The 22574-nt window shown below is 41.4% G+C and overlaps 1 protein-coding gene and 1 long non-coding RNA gene across 2 annotated transcripts; both read right to left on the bottom strand.

Annotated features, from left to right (window-relative positions):
• On the bottom strand, positions 4070 to 4643 carry LOC110430380 (bcl-2-binding component 3-like). Its single transcript, XM_021448038.1, has 2 exons — positions 4490 to 4643; positions 4070 to 4365 (listed from the first exon to the last, which is right to left on the bottom strand). Exons 1-2 carry the CDS (start codon positions 4641 to 4643, stop codon positions 4070 to 4072), a joined length of 450 nt encoding a protein of 149 aa, XP_021303713.1.
• On the bottom strand, positions 9415 to 11223 carry LOC110430100. Its single transcript, XR_002447318.1, has 2 exons — positions 9790 to 11223; positions 9415 to 9696 (listed from the first exon to the last, which is right to left on the bottom strand). It is a non-coding gene; the product is annotated as an uncharacterized LOC110430100 (long non-coding RNA).

Genomic DNA, 22574 nt, shown 5'->3' with positions numbered 1-22574 from the left:
CAGTGGCAGCTACAGTTTTAGCTGAGATTAGGCATGTAAAAAAAGGTACTAAATACGAAAAAGGAATCATATCTACGTAACACTAGGCTCTAGCTCTTCCTTGAACTATACTCTTTCATCCCATTATACATGGTCTTCTATATTTGAGCACGAGAATTATGAAGTACAAGACACGAGAAGAAAAAGAGGCAAAGTTGAGATGTTTTAGGAAAAAAAATATGCATTGAGGAGTGATATTTCCTGGTCTAAAAATTTTTCACTCGTCATATCAAATCTTTGAACACATGCATAAAATATTAAATATAAATAAAAAAACTAATTACATAGTTTAATTATAAATCTCGAGACATATCTTTTAAATCTAATTAGTTTATGATTAAACACTAATTATTATAATTATGATGTAGTATCTAATTAATTCATAATTAAACACTAGTCTTTGGCAGCAAAAGCGGGAAGTGACTGGACATGGACAAAGTTTTTTTTTTCTTTTCAGAGCCACAGCCCCCGTCAAATCCCATTATCTGTGCAACTGCAAACTAGAGAGAGAGAGGTCACGGGCCAGGAAAAATTTGTACTCCGTGTGCGACGCCGTTGCCCTGCGCCATCAGAAGAGGTCTCACGGGTCACGGGTGTACAGGAATCTCGGGTGCCGTCGCTGTCACACGCACCTTCTCCGCTGCTGCTGCTGTGCATACATGCACATGCACGCTGGCGTGGCTACAGGCCCACAGCGGCGGCTTTGTCACCGTGCGTGCATGCACGCCGCGCTATCACCTTCTCTGCTGCTGCAGCATGCAATGCATGCGCCAAAAGTTGAACAGCTAGCCTGCATGCGCCAAAATCATCAGTATTTTTTATTTCAGGCCATCACAAATTATTTGAAAAAAGTTTACTTGAAAAAAGTTTATAAAATAGATACTATAGTATTTTCATTTTTATTTTATAACTATTATTTAATTATAGATATCACAAGTTACAGATAAATTATACAATTAGTTAATTTTTAATTTATATTTAATGATTCATATATGTAACAGAAGAGTCGATATGATGAGAAATCTAAAATTTTTTGCAAAATTTGTAAGAAACCAAAAAGTTCTATAAAATTTTTCAGATTCCTCATCACATCGAATCTTACCGTACATACATAGAGCATTAAATATAGATAAAAAAATTAACTAATTGCGTAGCTTGTTTGTAATTACGAGACAAACATTTTAAGCCTAGTTAATCTATGATTGGAAAAAAATTGTCATATATAAACTAAAGTGATACAGTATCCATTTGTAAAAAGAAAATTGAAACTAAACAAGACCTAAAATTAGAAAACTTTTTAAGACTTCGCTTGTAGTACATGCATAAAGTATTAAATATATATATAAAATAATGAATTGAACGTTTGATTATAATTTATGGGATAAATCTTTTAAACCTAATTGGTATATAATTAGTACACGCAATTTTTTAATCTATGCGCATGCGTGTACCACATTCAAAGGGAGCATGCGCATGGATCGGCCTTGTTTACTTTCGAGACAATTTTGCAAAAGGGTAGAGTACTGCATGCGTGTACTGCATGCGACTCCTCTTTACATATTTTTTCAAAATGAAAAAATTTACATTTTTGTTTATATTTAACAAATATTATCTAATCATAAACACTTAAAAAGTTTATCTTACAAATTATAGTCAAATATATAATTCATTATTTTTTAATTTATATTTAATATTTTATGTATGTACCAATGAAGTCTTGAAAAGTTTTCTAATTTTAGGTCTTGTTTAGTTCTATTTTTTTCAAATGTACATTGTAGTACTTTTATTTATATTTGATAAATATTGTCCAATAATGAATTAATTAAGCTCAAAATATTTTTCATAAATTATAGGCACACACTGTGCAATTAGTTAATTCTTTTATCTATATTTAATGCTTAATGTACGTGCGGTAAGATTCGATGTGACAAGGAATCTGAAAAATTTTACAAAATTTTTTTACTTCCTCACAAATTTTGCAAATAAGTTTAGATTTCTCATCATATTGACTCTTACGGTACATCTCTACAACTAAAAGTTACGAAGAGGACCCGTCTACCACATATGGTGAAGCCATGATTTCAATCTCCTTTGTTGACACATGGGCCCCATCACTGACACATGCACATAACCAACATAGAAGTCACTTAGATTTGCGTGCAGTGACCATATTTACAAACTAAAAAAATCATAACCGCAAAACCAAACATCCAAATTAAATTTCGATTACACCATCAGATTTCTTGTAATAAATCCTTCAAAACAAGATCCCACATAGATATATTTAGATAAAAATATTTTAATGAACATTATCTTATAAAGTATTAATTACTGTTGTTAATGAGTATGTCTAACCTTGTGGTTCTGTTTTTCAGTGGAAATCATAGGGTATTAAGGGGACCTTGAGCTTCGAACTAAAAAATAATCTTGTACCTTTTTTTTCAATCTGATTCTATACTTAGTGTCTCATGAAGTGTTTCTTCCTTTGTTGGATGGTTTGATTTCAAGTGTCATTGGCCTTGCTACAACCCATTTATAGTTTTAGTGATGCCCTTTCAAATTTGTATGTCAGGCAATTTGTTCTTTATTGGCTGCATGCATGGGCTGAATAAGAAACTAATGGAAATAAGAAGAGAAAGGTTGGACGAGCGTGTTCAGATGTAAATTGCTACCAATCAAGAAGAAAGTGTTGCTCTTGCATGTGTTCCTATTGAATTTAACAAATCATTTATGTCTAATAAATTAGTTATTTTTAGTTGATTGATTTTCAAGCGGCACTAAACTAAAGTGAACTATAATCTTCGCTCACAATTTGCTTGTCCATACAAGATGTTTTAAGATGTTTGACTATACAAGGTGTTTGGTTACTGAAATCGAAACCATGATGTCATAAGATTTTTTTTTATGTGTTAGCTGAAAATTACTTAAAACTATGTAGATTTTAAAACCCGTAGCAACGCACGGGCATTAACCTAGTATATATATATATATATATATATATATATATATATATATATATATATATATATATATATATATATATATATATATATATATATATATATATGAAGCATTAAAAATAGATTAAAATATAAATAATTGTATAATTTGTCTGTAATTTGTGAGACAAATCTTTTAATCCTAATTAATTTATAATTGGATAATATTTGTTAAATACAAACGAAAGTGATATATTGTTCATTTTGTAAACTTTTACTGTGCAATTAGTAAAGAAGCCCGTGTGATGGCCTGAAATAAAAAAAATACTGACAGATTATTTTATCTGATTTTGGCGCATGCCTGTTAAACTTTTGGCGCATGCATTGCATGCTGCAGCAGCAGAGAAGGTGATAGCGCGGCGTGCATGCACGCACGGTGACAAAGCCGCCGCTGTGGGCCTGTGGCCACGCCAGCGTGCATGGATGCAGCAGCAGCAGGGTGCGTGTGACAGGGAGGACGGCACCCGAGATTCCTGTACACCCGTGAGACTTTCGGATGCATGGCGCTTTTTTTTATGAGACGATTTTTTTTTAATTTGTGGCCACGCCAGTTGTAATTTGTGAGACGATTTTTAGGATTATTTAGTTAATGATGGGATAATATTTGTCAAATATAAATGAAAGTTCTACAATGTCTGTTTTACTGAATCTTTTGGAACTAAACTAATTATATAATTTATCTGTAATTTGTGAGATAAATCTTTTGAACCTAATTATTTAATAATTGGATAATATTTGTCAAATGTAAGCGAAAATACTATAATAACTATTATGTAAAAATTTTTGAAACTAACTAGGATCAAAAGATTCATCTCGTGAAAAGTGAAAAGTTTTCGGTACTGTAGCACTTTCGTTTGTTTGTGACAAATATTATCTAATCATGGACTAACTAGGATCAAAAGATTCGTCTTGTGATTCACAGCTAAACTGTGTAATTAGTTTTTATTTTTGTTTATATATAATGTTTCATGCATGTGCCATAAGATTCGATGTGACGAGAATTTTAAAAATTTTTTAGTTTTGAGGATAAACTAAACAAGGCCTAAACCATAGATGGCCATGCGGCCCGTGGCCCGTTGGCCCGGCCCGCGGCCCGTCATTTTGGCCCGGCCCGGGCACGGCACGGCCCGACTACTACCGGGCCCGGGCCGGCACGGCCCGACGTACCGGGCCGTGCCTGGACCGCCACCGTGGTCCGTGGCACGGCTCAGGCACGGCCCGACGTACCGGGCCGTGCCTGGACCGCCACCGTGGTCCGTGGCACGGCTCAGGCACGGCCCGACGGCCCGATGTTTAATATCCCAGTAAAAAATATAGCTTTTTAATTCTAAAAAAATGAAAATATAAATCTGTTGGCTCATCCATTCATCCTAATTGGCCTGTTAAAAAATGTAGCTTGCTAATTCTAAACAAAAAAAGAAAATATAGGCCTGCTACTGGCCTGGCACGACCTTGGCCCGGTGGCCCGCCGTGCCTTCGGGCCGGCCCGACAGCCCGCGGGCCGTGCCTTGGGCCATACCCGGCACGAGGCACGGTGGTGGCACGGCTCGGCCGGCACGACGGCACGGCGCGGCCCGGGGCAGGCACGGCACGGCACGCAGCCATCTATAGCCTAAACGAGGACTGGATTCTCTCAGCTACACATGCACATGCACTGACGGTCCCGATGCAAAGCTGCCGCTCTCGCCTGCAGCTGCACGGACGGTGAGTCGAGCCACTGGTCGCCCCGCATCGGCCAGTGCATGGCTACGCTATGCATTGGCGGGCGTGCGCGCTTTGGTCTGTACAGCTGCGAGCCTACGCTAGCTTTTTTTTAGCAGCCTACGCTAGAGGCCGCAGTGCTTTGCCATCGCCGGACCCGACGAGGCAGGCCTCTGTGGCTGGAGCTCTCTGCGTGCAGCCAAGGAGGAGGACGGCTTTGCGCCCGTGACAAACAGAAACACGGCAACTTGACCGCCTTCTTTACTTTCCAAAAATTTTCAAAATTTTTGATTTTTTAATTACGTCGAATCTTATGTCACATATATAAACATTATATATATATATATATATAACAATTAATTACACAGTTTCCCATATAATTTATGAAATGAATCTTTTAAATTTAATTAATCTATAATTAGATAATATTTGTTAAATACAAACAAAAATACTACACTATTCGTTTTGTAAAAGAAATTTTAATTAAACAGGCGACAATGCGAGGTGACGCGGTACCAGCGTCGCTTGCCTCGAGAGTCATGGGCCTTGTTTACTTCCACCCAAAATCCAAAAACTTTTCAAGATTATTCGTCACATCAAATTTTTAGACGCATACTTGAGTATTAAATATAAACAAAAATAAAAACTAATTGCACAGTTTCGTCGAAATTTATGAGACGACTCTTTTAAGGCTAGTTAGTCAATGATTAGACAATAGTTATCACAAACAAACGAAAGTGCTACAGTGTCGTGAAAAAATTTCAGAAATAAACTAAAAACTTTTCAAGATTCTCTGTCACAGCGAATCTTGTGGCACATGGAGCATTAAATATAGATGAAAACAAAAACTAATTACACAGTTTGCATGTAAATCGCAAAACTAATCTTTTAAGTCTAATTACTCTATGATCGGACAATGTTTATCAAATAAAAACGAAAGTGCTATAGTGTCAAAATCTAAAAAAAATAGATCTAAACACGGTTGTCGATAAAAACCCTACCTGAATGATAAAACTCCAGAACGAGGTGTTTTACCACCACTAAAGTTTTCTTGAATCCTACCTGGATGATAAAAATCCAGACTGAGGTTTTTTTACCACCACTAAAGTTTTCTTGGATCGATAAAACACAACATGCTAGAGTTTTATTATATTCTAGAGTTTTATTGTCTATGTAGGGTTTATCCTCGGCAGGTTAGTGCCGATAAAACGAGTATGCTGGTTTTATTTTATCGAAAACATGTTCAATAAAAACCCAACAAAGAGGGTAAACCTCTAGCATGCCGTATTTTTCTTGCACTAAAACACCTCCCTCCGATGATAAAACCATATGTGATTAATAATAAAACCAGACCTATATTTTATAGCTAAGGTGTTTTATCACAACCTGGTCAACAAAACCCCTACAAAGATGATAATAAAACAGACTATGAACATGACACAAATGTTTTCTACTTTTGAAGTTGTTGACAAGTCCCAAGTGGAGGTGATGTGTTTTATCGCCACTAAGTGTATGTTTAAAGTTTGCTCTGTTTTACCATGCTAAGGCCTTGTTTAGTTCACCCCGAAAACCAAAAAGTTTTCAAGATTCCCCGTCACACCAAATCTTTCGACACATGCATGAAGCATTAAATATAGACAAAAATAAAAACTAATTACACAGTTTACCTGTAAATCACGAGACGAATCTTTTGATCCTAGTTAATCCATAATTGGACAATATTTGCCACAAACAAACGAAAGTGCTACAGTAGCGAAATCTAAAATCTTTTCGCATCTAAACAAGACCTAGGCACAAATGTGCTTAGGCCTTGTTTAGTTCCCAAAATTTTTCAAGATTCCCCGTCACATCAAATCTTGCGGCACATGCATGAAGCATTAAATATAGACGAAAACAAAAACTAATTACGCAGTTTACCTAATTACGGGGAATCTTGTAAAGTTTTGGGTTTCTGGGTGTATCTAAACAAGGCCTCGGTTTGACGCGGTCCCCTCCATTGCTGGAATTAATACACCCATGAATGCAGTGATTTAATTCCCCCTGAAAACGTCGTGGCTCCTTCCCCCAAATTACATCGCTACTACTCCCTCCGTTCCAAATTATAAGTTATTCCAAGAATCTTGGAGAGTCAAAGCATTTTCAAGTTTGACCAAAAATATAGAGAGAAATATAAAAAATTATGTCATAAAATAGGTACATTATGAAAATATAACTAAAAAAGAATCTAATGATACTTGGTTGGTACTAAAAATGTTATTATTTTGCTATATAAATTTGGTCAAACTTGAAAAACTTTGACTCTCCAAGATTCTTGGAATTTGGGACGGAGGGAGTACCTTTTATGCGGAGGCAGTATGGGTCAGATGACTCACGCTATAGACTGGGTTACCTCCTCCTCCACCGACGGCCACGACCGCTTCTCCCCCATGGCGGTGCTATCGGCGGCGGCCACACGGTAGCTCCTCTCTCATGCGCCACTGTCTCGCGTGGATGTTGTCCGGTGTCGGTGTGGCTCGACCCACTGCACGGGAATCCTGGCGGCAACGCGCCTGCCTCCGCATGGAGGCCGCCGCTGCTTCTTCCTCGTGGCTGCGTAACCGGCAGCCATGGCTACTCGTCCCCAGCGCCCACGCCTCGCGTGGATGTGGTGCGATGTCGGCGCGGGTCGACCCACGCAGGCGTGGCTTCCCGGTGACGACGCGACCCACCTCGCTCGGATGGCAGCCGCGGCTGCTTCACCCCCACAGCGGCGTAACTGGCGGCCACTGCTGCTCCTCCCCACTGCGCCTAGATCCGGGATCCCCTTGGCAATGAGTGTTCTCATGGTGGCAACGCTCCTTCCTCTGCAACAAACAGGCTCCCAACGATGGTGTGGTCCAGAGGAGGCGCAACCCGACCACACCTTCCAGAGGAGTCGCCCCTTCTGCTCGCTGGGCAGTGCCAGATAGAGAAGTGCCGGATAGAGACTTCTCGTAAATTAAGATGGATTTGTAGAATACAAAATGCTCGTAAATATTACCAGTGCAAATTCTCGTAAAGACTTTCTAGTGCAGATTCTCGTAAATATTCTCAGCGTAAATTCTCGTAAATATTTTGGCGTAAATTCTGGTAAATATGTGGTGTGCAAAAATTCTCATAAATATAATTTGGTGTAAATTCTCGTAAATATTATTAGTGATTGTCGTAAATATTATTTGTATTGTCCAAAAATTTTTTAGTCTTTCTCAACCAGAAACTTGGGCCTGGTTTAGTTCCCAAAAACTACATTTTTAAGATTTCCCGTCACATCGAATCTTAGGACACATGCATAAAGCATTAAATATGGATAAAAATAAAAACTAATTACACAGTTACTTGTAAATCGCGAGAAAAATCTTTTGACCCTAGTTAGTCTATGATTGGAGAATATTTGACACAAACAAACGAAAGTGATACAGTACCCGAAGCCAAATTTTTTTGCAAACTGAACAAGGCCTTGGCTCAAGCCTTCCTTCATTCATCCCGTCAGCAGAGTAGGGCGACTGCGAGGACATCGCACGAGCGCCGAGTCGGGTGCGGCCGCTCCCAGTCTCCCACGCGTGAGCACGCGACCTGCCGAGGAGGAGCCGCCGCACCGCCGGCGCCGTCCCGCCCACGCCCACGCCGGCCGGTCGCTGGGCGCTGGCCTCCGAACTCCGGCCTCCGGCCTCCCTCGCACGGATAGGGACTGCGCCTCCCTCCGGTACGGTCCCTGACTCCCTGTCTCCCTCGACCCTCGCCGCTCGCCCCACCGTCGCTCGTCGGCCTCCCTCGCCCTGCCCGACGCCGTCGGCGGTCGGCCGACACTGGACAAGTGGATTGCGCCTCCATGCACCCTACAGCTCCCTCCGTGGTGAGTTGATTTTTTCTCCCATATGTAGATCAGTAGATGGCTATGGCTTTCTGTCTTTTTGGTTTAGGGATTTGATTTTCTTCTAGATCTGTGAGACTGTGAGCCTAAGAATTGAATCAATTTATTAAATTATATTGTCGCAATTTGCTTATTTTATAGTCATTTTACCAATTTTTTTCTTTAAATTTTGTCGTGCTGCGCATGAAAATTTTTTTAGGACTACCCTAGTTTCAATTCCTGGGTCCGCCACTGGCACTCTCGTAATAAGCAGGAAAGCACTCTCCGTCCAAAAAATGCATGCATAGAGTATTTTTCAAGATTCCGCGTCACATCGAATCTTTAGACACATGTATAGAGTATTAAATATAAATGAAAATAAAAACTAATTGCACAGTTTGGTCGAAATTGACGAGACGAATCTTTTGAGCCTAGTTAGTCTATGGTTGGACAATAATTACCACAAACAAACGAAAGTGCTACAGTGTCACGAAAATTTTCATTTCGGGAAGTAAACAAGGTCCAAATCTAGCAACAAAAATACTACTCGTTCACCCAGTATCGAAAGGTGTATATATACGACCTGCATGCATACGTGGCTTTAATTACGACCTACATGTATGGCGTTAATTACGCATGGGTCTAATGCCGCATACAAGGTTTGGCTCGGCCAGGTGCGCAGGTTACATGAATACAGATGCGTCCAATGGTCTGGCTACAGAATAAGATGTTTTGTAGCTAGCTACAGTGTATACTCTCACTATATATATATATATATATATATATATATATATATATAATCAACAATAATATATCACAAGCTACATTTATATATCACAAACGAACAAATTTATACAAAATCCACGATATATTACAAACCACACGTTCAAAATTACACATTATTTCAAGTTCACAAGTTTAATACATAAAAATAACTCCGAAGACGGCTTACGGCGATGGTCTAGTATGCGATGCCGGCGAGGGTTGGGACGCTCCAGCGTGCGATCCTGACCACGGTCCAGGTAGGGATGACCCGATGTATGATGCCGGTGACCCTTCGACATGGTTCGAAGCCGCCCCCGATTGATGCTGAAAAAAGAGAGATTGCACGTGAGCAAGCTCAAAGTAGTAAGCAAGTTAACTGATCCTTTCCTGCACTGTTCTTTACTAATGGGTAATTACCTAGTAAAACAGGTAACTCAAAATCGGACACCTGAGAGTTGCGTCATACATTTAGTTCATCATCTGTATTCACTTGAACAATCATTTGGTTCTCTCTACATGAGGCATCATCTGTTGAGGTAAAAAAGATAAAGAAAACACGGTATAGGACAAACAGAATACATAGACTTGCATAAAAAAATATAGCTGAACTCATAGACTAGCTCTGTACTAAGGCCTTGTTTAGTTCGCAAAAATTTTCAAGATTCTCCGTCACATCGAATCTTTGGTCTTATGCATGGAGTATTAAATATAAACGAAAATAAAAACTAATTGCACAGTTTACCTGTAATTTGTGAGATGAATCTTTTGAGCCTAATTACTCCGTGATTGGACAATGTTTTTCAAATAAAAACGTAAGTGCTACAGTAGCCAAAAACCACACTTTTTGCGAACTGAACAAGGCCTAAATCTCAGACTCATATCAATCAGTTATGAACAAACATGTGCCAAGTTAAGAGTTGATCAAATAAAAGGGCTACGGTCTGAATTCTAAGGCCTAAAATTTTTTGGGTGGGGGACTAAACAGGGCCTAAAATGAGAGTATCACGATCAAATAAAAACCTATAGTAGCAAACCAGCTACTGAAAACTATCGATGTTGCAGCATGGAACTGACATTTTACATGGCTAACCGCATCTGTTAGAGTAGTCTAACCAAATGGCAACTTATACATTATAGTACTGTATAAAATCGTATCTATCAAAGGACTTTGCAAGACAGGAGAAAAGCACCCTCTGCTACTCTGAAATAAAACTGCATCACGGTACTGTCACGCAAAATAGAGCTTTCTTTAGTTAAACAGACCAAACTATTTCAACATATCATTCTGCTTGCAGCCTTATACTATTGCAGAGAAATACCATCGATTGCAACCAGACCAAGACCAATCTAGCATGTGAAAATAAAGTGAAGCTCCAAAACTATGAACTGGTAGCTATTGAAAAAGTCAGGAATTAGATCTAGTCTTATGAAATTAAGGGTGATTCACTCCATGAGTTAAGCAAATATTAGAATGAACAAATAAAAAGAGGAGAGAAAGGAGATCCTCAGCTTGTGGAGCCAATCGTTGCCGTGCTGCCTCCGTTGCGGACAGGAGGGCAGCAGACCCTGCACGACCCGCATAGATCTGCGCAGGCGCTGCCGCCGGGGAGGGGGTGATGGGGGCGCAGGCGCGACGTCCAGGCTCCCTTCAGGCCGCCGGCGGCCGGCGAGCTGGGGAGAGCCACGGACGGCCGCGGAGGCGGGCGAGCAGGGGAGGCGGGGACCCACGACTAGGAGGATGAAGGCCGCGCTGCGCGGTCCGAGTGCCGAGATCCGTGCACGGGCGGGGGCAAGCCGCGGCAGCGGCGGGCGGGCGGCGGCGTGCGGCAGGCAGCCGGCGGTGGGCGCGCGAGTGTTCGCGAGGAGCGGCGCGGCGCTGCTACGTGTGTGTGTGCGCGCGATGCTGTGTGTGTGCGGGCAGCGCTGTGTGATGTATGTGTGCGTGGTGTCTTGCTGAGTCCCAAGGCCGGCACTCAGCAAATATTTTTTTATTTCCATTTATTTCCAATCCAAATTTTTTATGTCGGTTTCATACACTATCATAGACAATATGTTTCAATTTGGAAAATTTTTATGACTTTTTGGTATATATTTCAAATTTTTTATGTTCACTTAAATTTTTCTCAAAAAAGTAATTTTGAACTGCAGGTGCATAAAATATCAAAATTTAGTGATTCGAAAAATGATATTCATGTTTTTGACTATGTTTTGAGGCCGTGTGCAAAGACACACTTCAAATTTCGAACATGTTCTTCAGGAAACATGACCACCAACTTGTTAGAAAAGCGGTTTTTAATTATAGAAAATTCAAATGGAGTCTGAAAATTAAGAAACTTGTTAAGGTGTCGTGTCATCGTATGTAGAGGCTATGGTAAAAATTTGAGAAAAATTCGAGTAAGTTGTGACGTACCATGTCCAAAACCTAGAGATATCCCCATATAATCACAAGTGATCACATAGATGTGTGGATTTTAGGACATCCGATGTTGTAACTTGTTCCAAACTTTCTTAATTTTTTATCATAGCCTCTACATGCGATAAAATAACTCCCAGACAAGTTTCTTGATTTTCCGACTTTTTACGGATTTTATATAATTTAAAAACACTTTTTCCACAAGTTGTTTATAATGTTAGATGTTTCACATTTCATTGAGCTTGTGGATATGGTCTTAAAATACATTAAATATCTTGAATATCATTTTTTGAATAAATAAATTCCATTATTTAATGCACCTGCAGTTCAAATTTGAAGTTTGCAAAAAAAAATCAATGAAACGAAAAAAACAAATGAAATATACTTAAAAAAGTTTAAATATCCCCAAATTTGAACTTGAAGTTTGAAATAATGTGAGAAAGCCTCAGAAAAAAATTAGAGCAAAAAAACTAAAAAAAGAAAATTTCTTCCCCGAGTGCCTTTCTTGGCTCTCGGGGAAGGGACTCTTCCCCGAGTGCCAGGCCCGCAGCACTCGGGGAAGCCAGCATTTTCCCCGAGTGTCATGCAATAGCACTCGGGAAAGGGCGTCTTCCCCGAGAGTTTTTTTGGCACTCGGGGAAGAACTTTTTTCATTTTAAGCTGCGACGACGCTGTTAGTTTGGGCCGTCAAGTAACACTTTTCTCCCCCGAGTACGGCTCTTCCCCGAGTGTTGCGCTCGGGGAAGAGGACCTTTTCCGAGTGTCGTTCTTCCCCGAGTGCCAGGTAAGCTATGACACTCGGGGAAGCCTCTCTTCTCCGAGTGCAATTCTTCCTCGAGTGCAACACTCGGGAAAGACGGCCTTCCTTGAGTGCTCGATTTTTGGCACTCGGGGAAGCCTGCGACACTCGGGGAATTTCAATTCTCCCGTAGTGCATTAGTAAAGTATCTCTAATGATAAAATAGGTCTTAATAAAATATATAATATTTATGTAAAAATTTTGAATAAGACGGATGATCAAACAATATGTCTAAACAATATGTCTCTTTTTGGACGGAGGGAGTACACCCTAAATCAGTAAACCCTAACTTCACCGATGTCGTGGGGTATTTTTGCCCACGATGTGCCGCCACGATGCCACGACGCCCTAGCCATCGCGTGGGATCGCCACGACGCACCGCCGGCGACGTCGGTGAAACTCGACGCCCGCCCCAGCCATCGCGTGGGGTCGCCACGACGCGCTGCCAGCGACGTCGGTGAAGTTTGACGCCCGCCAGGCGCATCCCGCTCGGCGAGAGAAGGGTCGAGTAGCAGACTAGCAGCAGCTTCTTCAAGTCCTCCTAGGTGCTGCCACTAGGTGTGCCAACCCCTTCTCTGCAGTCTTCATGTACTTCATTCTCTGCTGTGAATGGGTGCGTAGGATATGGAAGTTCTTTTCTCAGTTAATTTCTTTTTGCAACTTCATTTTTTGCCAGTCCGGCTGTCTCCTCTTCCTCTCCAAGAGAATCCAGAGAAGGCGCGGTAAAGTGCCACCAACAATGGAAGATGATGGTCAGCACAACGATCATCCAAAAAAAAGGTACGATTTTTGTGATAGCCACAGCTATTTTTTTGAGGCAAAATTGGAGCTTTCATTAATCATGTCCAAAAATAAAATCATTGTTTATGATATCCATAATACCAGGTGGGGTATTATGCCACTCCACCACCTGATTATCATGGGATACCAAGTGAGCACAAACAAGTAATTTGCGATCACCAATTTCAGTTTGTGGTAAGAATCCTTCGGGATCAAAAAACAGCTCATGGGGTAGGTTGACACTGCTTGAACAACTGACTTGAGCAGCACCTCCTGTCCTGCACAGCTAGCTTCGCGGCCGCTCCAAGTTCCCACCACATTCCTGATTCGGTTTGGCATGAATTCAAAAGCCTCCTTGGTAGCACATCCGAAGGCAGTAGGTAGCCCCAGATACCTCTGTAGCCTCCGGATCGCCAGCGCCCGTCGCCGGAGATGGAGAAGATGAACAGTGCACTCGCCTGGAACGCACGAATACAGTGGCAACACGAGAACGCAAAACACACACGAGTTTGTGCTGCTAACAAGCGCAGCTTTTCTTGACTCTATTGTAACATAAATAGAAGATTACAACGACGCTGCGGTCTCCACGCACCCGCCAATGTCGCGCCATCCCACGACTGGGTGCATGCCGATCGCCACTCCTACGCGCGCGCCAACGAACTCTGACCGGCCCGTGCCATCCCACGGACGAGAACGACGCGCTCGCGCTCACCACTACCAACTAGAAAGAAGGAAGACCGCTGCATGAACCAGCATGCGTCTGGCCTTTTACAGGACGCGCTCAACTGAATTGAGCTCGTTTATTCACTGAACGAAACCTATAACAGATAAAGGAGCAGCCGAGCATGGGTTATCTAACAACCTCTCCCCTAAATCTTCCACTTCAATGTGTAAAATTTCCCGTACCTCTTGCTTGCTATTTTCACCACAATTTGCACTAAAGAAAATCGCTGATTTGTCTCTACTGACCAGCTGCCCCGAAACCCTGCCATAAACATTCAGGATCTCTTGCAAACGTTGGGCACCTCTCTGAGAAGCTTCTGAGAATACGATGCAGTCATCAGCAAACAGCAAGTGCGAGATCCAAGGTGCATGAATCCCAACTCTCACGCCTCAGGCCAAGTGCACCTGACCAACTGATTTCAATAAGCAAGAGAGGCCATTAGAACATATCAGAGAAAGATATTGGGAGATGGGATCCCCCTGTCTAATCCCCCTTGATGGTTTAAATGGCTTTGATAGGTTCCCATTACCCTTACTGAAAAAAGATACAGAGGTAACACATCTCATTATTGTCTGCACAAAACTTTCTGGGAACCCAGTTTCAACATCATGTCTTGCAGATGACTCCACTCGACTAGATCATAGGCTTTTGCCATGTCGAGTTTTATTGCACAAGCTCCAGTTTTTCCTTTCTTTCTCTTGAGGTAGTGAATACACTCATAGGCTACAAGCACATTATCAGTGATCAGGCGACCAGGCACAAATGCGCTCTGTTCTGCAGAAATGATCTCATCTAAAAACACCCGCAGTCTATTAGCTAGCACTTTAGAGCACAATTTGTATACCACGTTGCATAATGAAATTGGTCTGAAATTCTTGAGTTCCTGTGGGTGTTTTACCTTTGGGATCAACACAATCGCTGTTTGATTGATGGCCCTCTAAGATGCAGGAGATTCCCCATTTTAGCCTTTGTAGTACAAGACTAAGATGACTGATTTTACGGGTATTGCAGATGGTTTAGGTGGTTTTACTAGCTAGGTTGAGTGATTTTACTGGTAAGGTGCAAAGGTTGAGTGATTTACTGGCTAAGTATGATATTTTACTGGCTAAGTATGTCATTTTTGTGATAGCCACAGCTCTAAGTTTCCCCATTTCAGCCTTTATTGGGATTTTTAGATGGTTTTACTGGCTAGGTTGTGTGATATTACTGGTATTTTTATGGTTTTACTGGCTAAGATGACTGATTTTTTTTTTGCATGGTACTAAAAAGGGCAACACGGGCTCCACAAGATGTGTTCCTAATGAAGTTTCAAAAGCAGCTGAAGCTCTATAGAAGCCGCAAGACAAAAAGTGATTGACATGGGTTTTGAAACCTTTTTGAAGTTGGACTTGAATTAGGAGGTTTAGTGTATTTTTTTTTCTTTTTCCCATTGACTTATGTAAACATTATATCTATAAACATTGTTACCAAAATAAAAATTGGGTATTCATCAAAACCAGCTTCTTTCATCTCATTGCATAGTTTTATGTATTCATTCATTTTTTTTTCTTTAGCAGTAAGCTTGCTACACAATAGGCAACTGTTATTGTACCCCAACATCGCGTCTCACTACCGGAGATTCATTCTTTGCCTAGTGTCACACACTTTGCCTAGTGCAATTTATCGGGCACTCGACAAAGTAGTATTTTGCCGAATGTCGCCCTCGGCAAAAGGAAGCACACGGTAAATCGATAGTTTGCCTAGTGCCAAACACTAGGCAAACTCTGACACTCGGCAAACCAGCCCTTTACCTAGTGTCCAACACTAGGCAAAGTGGTACACTCAGCAAAGGCACCGGTAAGCAACGGTGGCTAACGTGCAGTTAGGCTTTGCCGAGTGTTCCGTCTCACACTCGGCAAAGTGATAATTTTGCCTAGTGTTGTACGCAGACACTAGACAAAGTTTTCATTTTGCCTAGTGTTTCTTTGTGACACTCGGCAAACTTTTTTTTTTGGCCTCCAAACTTTTTCTACTAATGTTATACAATAATCTTGACTCCATGTGAAATGTTGGTACCTTTCTCAATCTATTTGCTATATTTAGTTAATTTACCTCATGATATTTGTTAAAATGTCATGATATCATATGTGGAGGCTGCGATAAAAGATTGAGAATGTTTCGCAAAAGTTGTCAAATACGATGTTTAGAAATCAGTACATCTTCGAAGAAGTTTCATATAGTTGAGTAGGATCTGGTAAAATCTGATGTCAAATTTAGTGTCGAGTTGGAGTTTCACTTCAAAACTTTTTTATATAGTGAATAGACGACAAAGATCGTTTCTTGTGAAATTTTGGTATTTTTTTGGTTTCATTTGCTAATTTTAATTTGTTAACTACAATTATAGAATTTTATAATGATAAATAGAATTAAAGATATATATAACCGTATGAAATAATGGCCAAATATTCATATAAGCTTTGAATATACATTATAGAGTGCATTTAACAAGTTATTTTAAAAATTAATTAGTCACAACAAATTAGGTAAACATAATTTTGAAAACAAATAAAGACAATAAACACATCAAATAACAAATGGTCTTTGCCGAGTGTCATATCAGGGGCACTCGGCAAACTCTGTAACCATATGTTTGTATTTGATTTTTTATATATATATAAAAGGAAGAAAGTCCCAAATCATGCATTGGCCTTGCCGAGGCTCAAATCAGGAGGACACACACTTTTGCCTTGCCGCACGCACCGTCGCCTGCTCCCGGCCGCCGCCCACTCGTAAGGCCGCCTGGCCCGCCCCTTGCCGACGGCTCGCTGGATCTGCGCCCGCCCCCGACCGCCGGAGCCGCGCCCACTACCGACACCCACTCCAGCCCCACCACCACCTCTCCCGCCGCAGCCGCACGCCCTCAGACACTAGTGCGGCGGCGCATCCCTAGCGGGCATCTCTGCTCGGCACTCGGCGCATCTCTAGCGGGCATCTCTGCTTTGTCGTTATTTTTTTTCGCCGTCTCCTCTTTGCCGAGTGTTTTTTGCTGTTTGCCGAGTGCCCTAGACACTAGCCAAAGCGTGCGATTCCAATAGTGTCTTTCTGCCAGCCATATTTTTCTTTCACTGCTTTGAAGGCTTTCTACGGTGAGATCCAGCAACTCACCGAAATCAAGAGGACGGACCTTGTGTTTTGCACCATCTGAAAGAACTCCAGCTGCCAATCCTGCTTTTCCATCCTTTCTAGGTCTGAACAAAAAGCTATGTTCTCACCTGTAATGTAATCAGAAGTAGTGGGCAGAAGAAGTCGGTTCATCAAAATACACAATAAACATTTGACTTGCTTATCGACATCCCTTATTGCGTTCATGTATTGATGAAAATATCCAGTTTGATCCTTGTTTGTTTCTCTTTTCGTGGCATCTTCTTACGATCTTTGTACTTCAGCTTGATCGCAAAATCCACAACAAAACCAACTTGTTTCATCTCATGACATAGTTTTATGTATTCATTCATTTTTTTCTTTAGCAGTAAGCTTGCTACCCAATAGGCAACTGTTATTGTCCCCCAACATCGCATCTTTCTGCTAACATACATGGGAACATATCTAGTACAAACCACAACCTCGGTGAAAACTCATGCAAACCATGGCAAAAAAGTCGGTCTAAATTCACCAAAAAAATCACACATGTAGATGATATGATGATACACAATCTTGTAAAATATTTTATCCAAACTCGAATTTGTTTGTAAGATATAAAAATAACAAATTTCTAGCAAATCACGTGGACAGCTTTCTTGCTTGAAATTTGTTATTTTTATATCTCACAAACAAAGTTGAGTTTGGACAAGATATTTTACAAGGTTGTGTATCATCAAATCGTCTATATGTGTGATTTTTTTGATGAATTTAGACGAATTTTTTGCCATGGTTTACACAGGTTTTCACGGAGCTTGTGGTTTGCACTAGATATGTTCCCAACATACATTACAAGAAAACCTTGTGGATACACATCATCTTTACTATACAAAATACATAACTACTATATATAGAAGATGCTCACCACAAGCAGGGCCGTCCCCGGGCAAGTGCAGCATGAGCGACGGCTCAAGGCCTCCAAATGTTGTAGGCCTCCAAATATATAATACTTTATATAGATAAGCACATCATTAACTACGACCTTTGGCCCATTAGCAAGCCAAATTATGCAGCGTGCGGCACTACAGCCCAATAACTTGTTGGCCAGCGCTAGCGCTACTCTGTCTGGACGGTGGGCACTGGCATCAATTTGTTTTGACGATCCAAATTCACAGCGTGCAGTTAGGTCTCGCCTCTTGTCTATCGTCTCCTATCGCCGCCAATTCTGCCGCCGAGCGCCGGGCGCGATCATCAACCACAAGAAACTGACGACAACAGTCAACACATAGCGAGGTGCCCCCGCTGAGGCCCTAAGGTAATGTTAATCATTCTTTTTTTTCAATTCATTCACAATCACAGCGCAAAGCATCGAACTATGAGTGGTGCCTGGTTAGTCGATCACTAAATTTTATTTTTTTTATTCTTTCATCTAGAGACTAGACACCTACTGGAGTTGTGTTCAAAGATTAAAGCTATGTCTTACGCAAATTGTTCTAGAAAATAACATAGGGTAAAAACATAGGGTAAAACACACAGGTGATAGTTATTACCATTGAAGAAATTCTGGTGGACGGGGCGGACAGTGGCGACTTCCTCGTAGTCTACCGGACGAAGTCAACCTTGGTCCACAGGTGGCAGTCGAAGCCATCGACGTGCTCGCCGCCGAGGTGAGGTAGATGGCATCGGCGGCAATCCAGTTGGGAGGCAAGAGCCCCACGGGGAACAGCATGGTGCTGCAAGATCTAGAGTCGAAGTAGTAGGACCTGTTGGTTTGGTGTGGTTGGCTAGGCTAGCGCCACCGGCCAAAACCCTAGCCGTCTGCTGAACTGCATGCGAGAAGGAGATGGAGGTCCTCACCGAGGATGGAGAGAGGAGCTCGATGCCGGCCGGAGTCAAAGATGGAGGTGCCGATCGGAGAGGGATGCACCAGGCGGAGAGGTAGGTGCCGCCGAAGGCCTACTCGCGAGTTGCGACTGAAGAGGAGACCACGCATGGGGAAGAGTACTAGGGGAAAGGAGGAGTCACTCCCACCCATACTCAGTGCATGGAACTCACCTTGGCCGACACATAGGCCGGTGCCACGGCTTCCGTCAGGGCAGGGGCGTCCCCAAATCTGGCCGAAGCCGCGTCCTCAGTGGGGCAGTGGAGGAGGGGGGTCACACGGCGCGATGGGGCGGGGAGGGGAGAGGAGGTGTCAGATGGGAGGGGAGGGGAGAGGAGGAGTCAGAAGTCAGCATGTGGGAGAGAGGGTGTCGGGGTCGGGGGAGAGGGAGAGCCGCGCGTGGGGTGGGCACAGGATTACTCGAGATGAGTGATCAGTTTGATCCGAGAGTTTATGACCATTGGATGTGATTGAGTTAGGGGAATGAAAGATTAGAGTTAATCTTGTCCTTTAATTTTGGAAGATAGATCTTTCTGGGTGCTTTTTTCTGTGTGTACTTAGTGTACCTTATGACTGTAGTAGTAGTTTATGGGGTGTATTTAGTTAAGTTCACAACTGGTGGATTATATAGTAGTGGAGATATGTTAGCTGAGTTCTATATTATGGCCATAAAACTGTATAATTTGTGTCATGTGACTTATTTTCATTGCTTCTATCATTGTTTAAACACTTTAGTAAATTAATCCATCATCTCTTTATTTCTGGTAGTTATATTGTCAATAGACACTATCCACGTTCATATGTATTGCCATATTCTTGATTGAATCAGCTTATGAGAAAATTGCCTATGTGAGACGCAGCTAAGATAGATTTCTGTGGTATCTGTATTCAGCTAGCAGTGGCTGAAATCCTGTTTATTCGTATTACATTGACGGATTGTGGCTGCTTTTCCTTGTTTTTCAAGTCAGGCAGTCAACTGTTATATTAGAGTTATTTGTAAGAAAACAAAGAACCAATTCAATCTATTGGATAATCTACTCTAAATGTTGTCTTGTTATTGCCAAGTTCACTATAGGGGTATAGTTAACACTGTTGCGTTACCTCTGAACTTCCCGTAATTGTTCATGAATTCAAACCCTTCCTCCCTTGTGTGTTGTTTTTGATTTTCCATAATAATGTCATTCAAAACTGTGGGCCATCCTTGTGTATTTTCAGTAGTGTGTATGGATACCTGATGTAGATCTAGCTCTAGCTCTGCATTATACACGGTATCTCAATGCTTATTTGCACTTCCTCCTGTGACATTGCACTATCAACCTCATTCCTCAATTCCTTCCTAGAGTTGCCTCTCTGCTTAAAAAGGTCATAATAGTGTGTGGAGACATGAGCTGATGTCTTTAAAGAAATAACCGTGAACGAAGAGCTATGTTTTTGTGCCTGAAAATATTAGGAATATGTATTTTTCTTCCTTTAGAGAGCGGAACATCTAATGTACTCTTATAGCGTGGAAAATTTTGAGGCTCCAGACCCGCTATTTACTTCATACATGTTAGATTGAAAAATTTGAGTCACCCGCAGCAATGCACAGGCATCTAATTTCGTTGTCTATGTTCTGTTTGTATTGACGTGAGCACTGGCATTCTGATTTCAATGTCTGTTCTGTGCAGGTTATTGATTAGAACTGGCTGCCTTTTTCTCAAGTTATTGATTAGAACATATTGCCAAGTTGTCATTCCTTTTGACTAAACTGATATCGTTACTTGACACTTATTTATTTGAATGTGGCTTGAAACAATATATTGCTAAGCCAAGTTAAAGTTCATTTGTCTCAATTTCAACCAACTTTATGCTCTTACTTAATTTGTTGAAAATTTGAGGCTCTTAAACTATTTTTTCTTACTTTATTATGTTGAATTATATTAAAAATTTCAAGGGTCGAGTAGCAATGCAAGATCAACGATATTAATATTTTTCCATAGCAACGCACGGGCATGATCCTAGTTACCTAAATAAACTCGCTAAGTGTGTCACGTGCAAATAAACGATTAAGTAAGCACAAGTCTTGTAGTTACCACACACATTTTCGCCATTGATCCATATAAAGTCATTTTCTTTCCTAGAGACTAATGACGTCTTTTCCGTGCACTATTACATAAAATGTTTGAGGTGGCTTCGGATGCTCTTTAGAGGTAGGTGCCTCAGCCGCCTGTGCTTTTGTGTTTCTAAAAATATATAATTTGTACAAATGGATCTTCAACTGCTTCTACGAATCGAATTATTAGAGGCGGCTGAAATCACGCTCACTCCTACAAATCCAATCTTTACAAGTGGCTGAAATCTCACCCACCTCTGCAAACGGACTAAAAATTAAAACAAGATAGGCAGGAGAAAATGGCTCAAATATATATTTACTGTAGAGGTCCATACAACACTATATATTACTATAGCACGGGAGAAAACTACTCTAGTTCTACGTAAAATGAACTACGAAATGGAGTTTCCGGAGCAGCTGCGTTTTGGGGGCTTCTCCTGGCTCCGCCAAAGTACTGCTACTATGCTAGAACCGGAGATGGGACAACCACCTCCAATGAGGCCTTCGTATCTTGAGAGTCTAGATCCACATATATGACACTTGATATTTATTTCTAGTCAGAGACAAATAGAGCTGGAGCAAGCCCATATATAAGAGATCGTGGTGTGAAAAATACGCGGGCAACAAGTGGAGTCTGATTCTATTAGAAATTGTGTTGATCGATTTAGCCTCCATAAAACAAGGAGCTAGCTTAAGTTATTCACGACCGCTTGTGATGGCTGAAGGCAACCAACAGGTGGTGCTCGAAGCAAGTTTGCATTGCAGGAGTTTCCTGAGCTCGAAGCAAGTTTGCATTGGAGGAGTTTGCGAGCTTTCAAGACAACGAGGCGCACGGAACAATTAAATCGCATGTGGCAGTGTGGATTGAAGGGTGTAGGGTTGAATTATAAGGAAGTATAGACAGTGAACGTTTGTACTTGCGACTGGAGTAATCTAGTTGGTTATAGTGCTGAATAAGGGTATGGTGTAAAATGTCGGGTGTGGCATTGCAGTTAAAACAGAAGAGCAAGCTAATGTGGCAAAATTTTCATATATGACTCAAAGTGGTTGTAGTGGAAGTTCTTGGTGCCACGTGCGCATTCAAGTTTCTGTATGGTGTGTTAGATTCAATTAGCATGTGCATTGCCTAACACAGAGCAGACGTGCTTTAGGAAGTCAAAGCATGTCAGGGTTGTAGAGGAATTTAATTTTACTCAACACATACTATGATGCATGATACAAGAGAAAAGTGCACAGTTATACATGGAGTCATGCAGTACGTATAGAGTTACAAAAATAGCGGAGTTTCTTGTTTAGGGTGAGTCTGTGATCAGATTCGTTGGACAACTTTCGTGAAACTGCAAAGGCAACAACTCAATTAGATACAGAGGTTCACGCATAGATGACTTCAAGGTG

Source organism: Sorghum bicolor, chromosome 9 (genome assembly GCF_000003195.3).
Source record: "Sorghum bicolor cultivar BTx623 chromosome 9, Sorghum_bicolor_NCBIv3, whole genome shotgun sequence".
Classification (NCBI taxonomy): domain Eukaryota; kingdom Viridiplantae; phylum Streptophyta; class Magnoliopsida; order Poales; family Poaceae; genus Sorghum; species Sorghum bicolor.
This window is presented reverse-complemented; position numbering and strand designations above follow the sequence as displayed.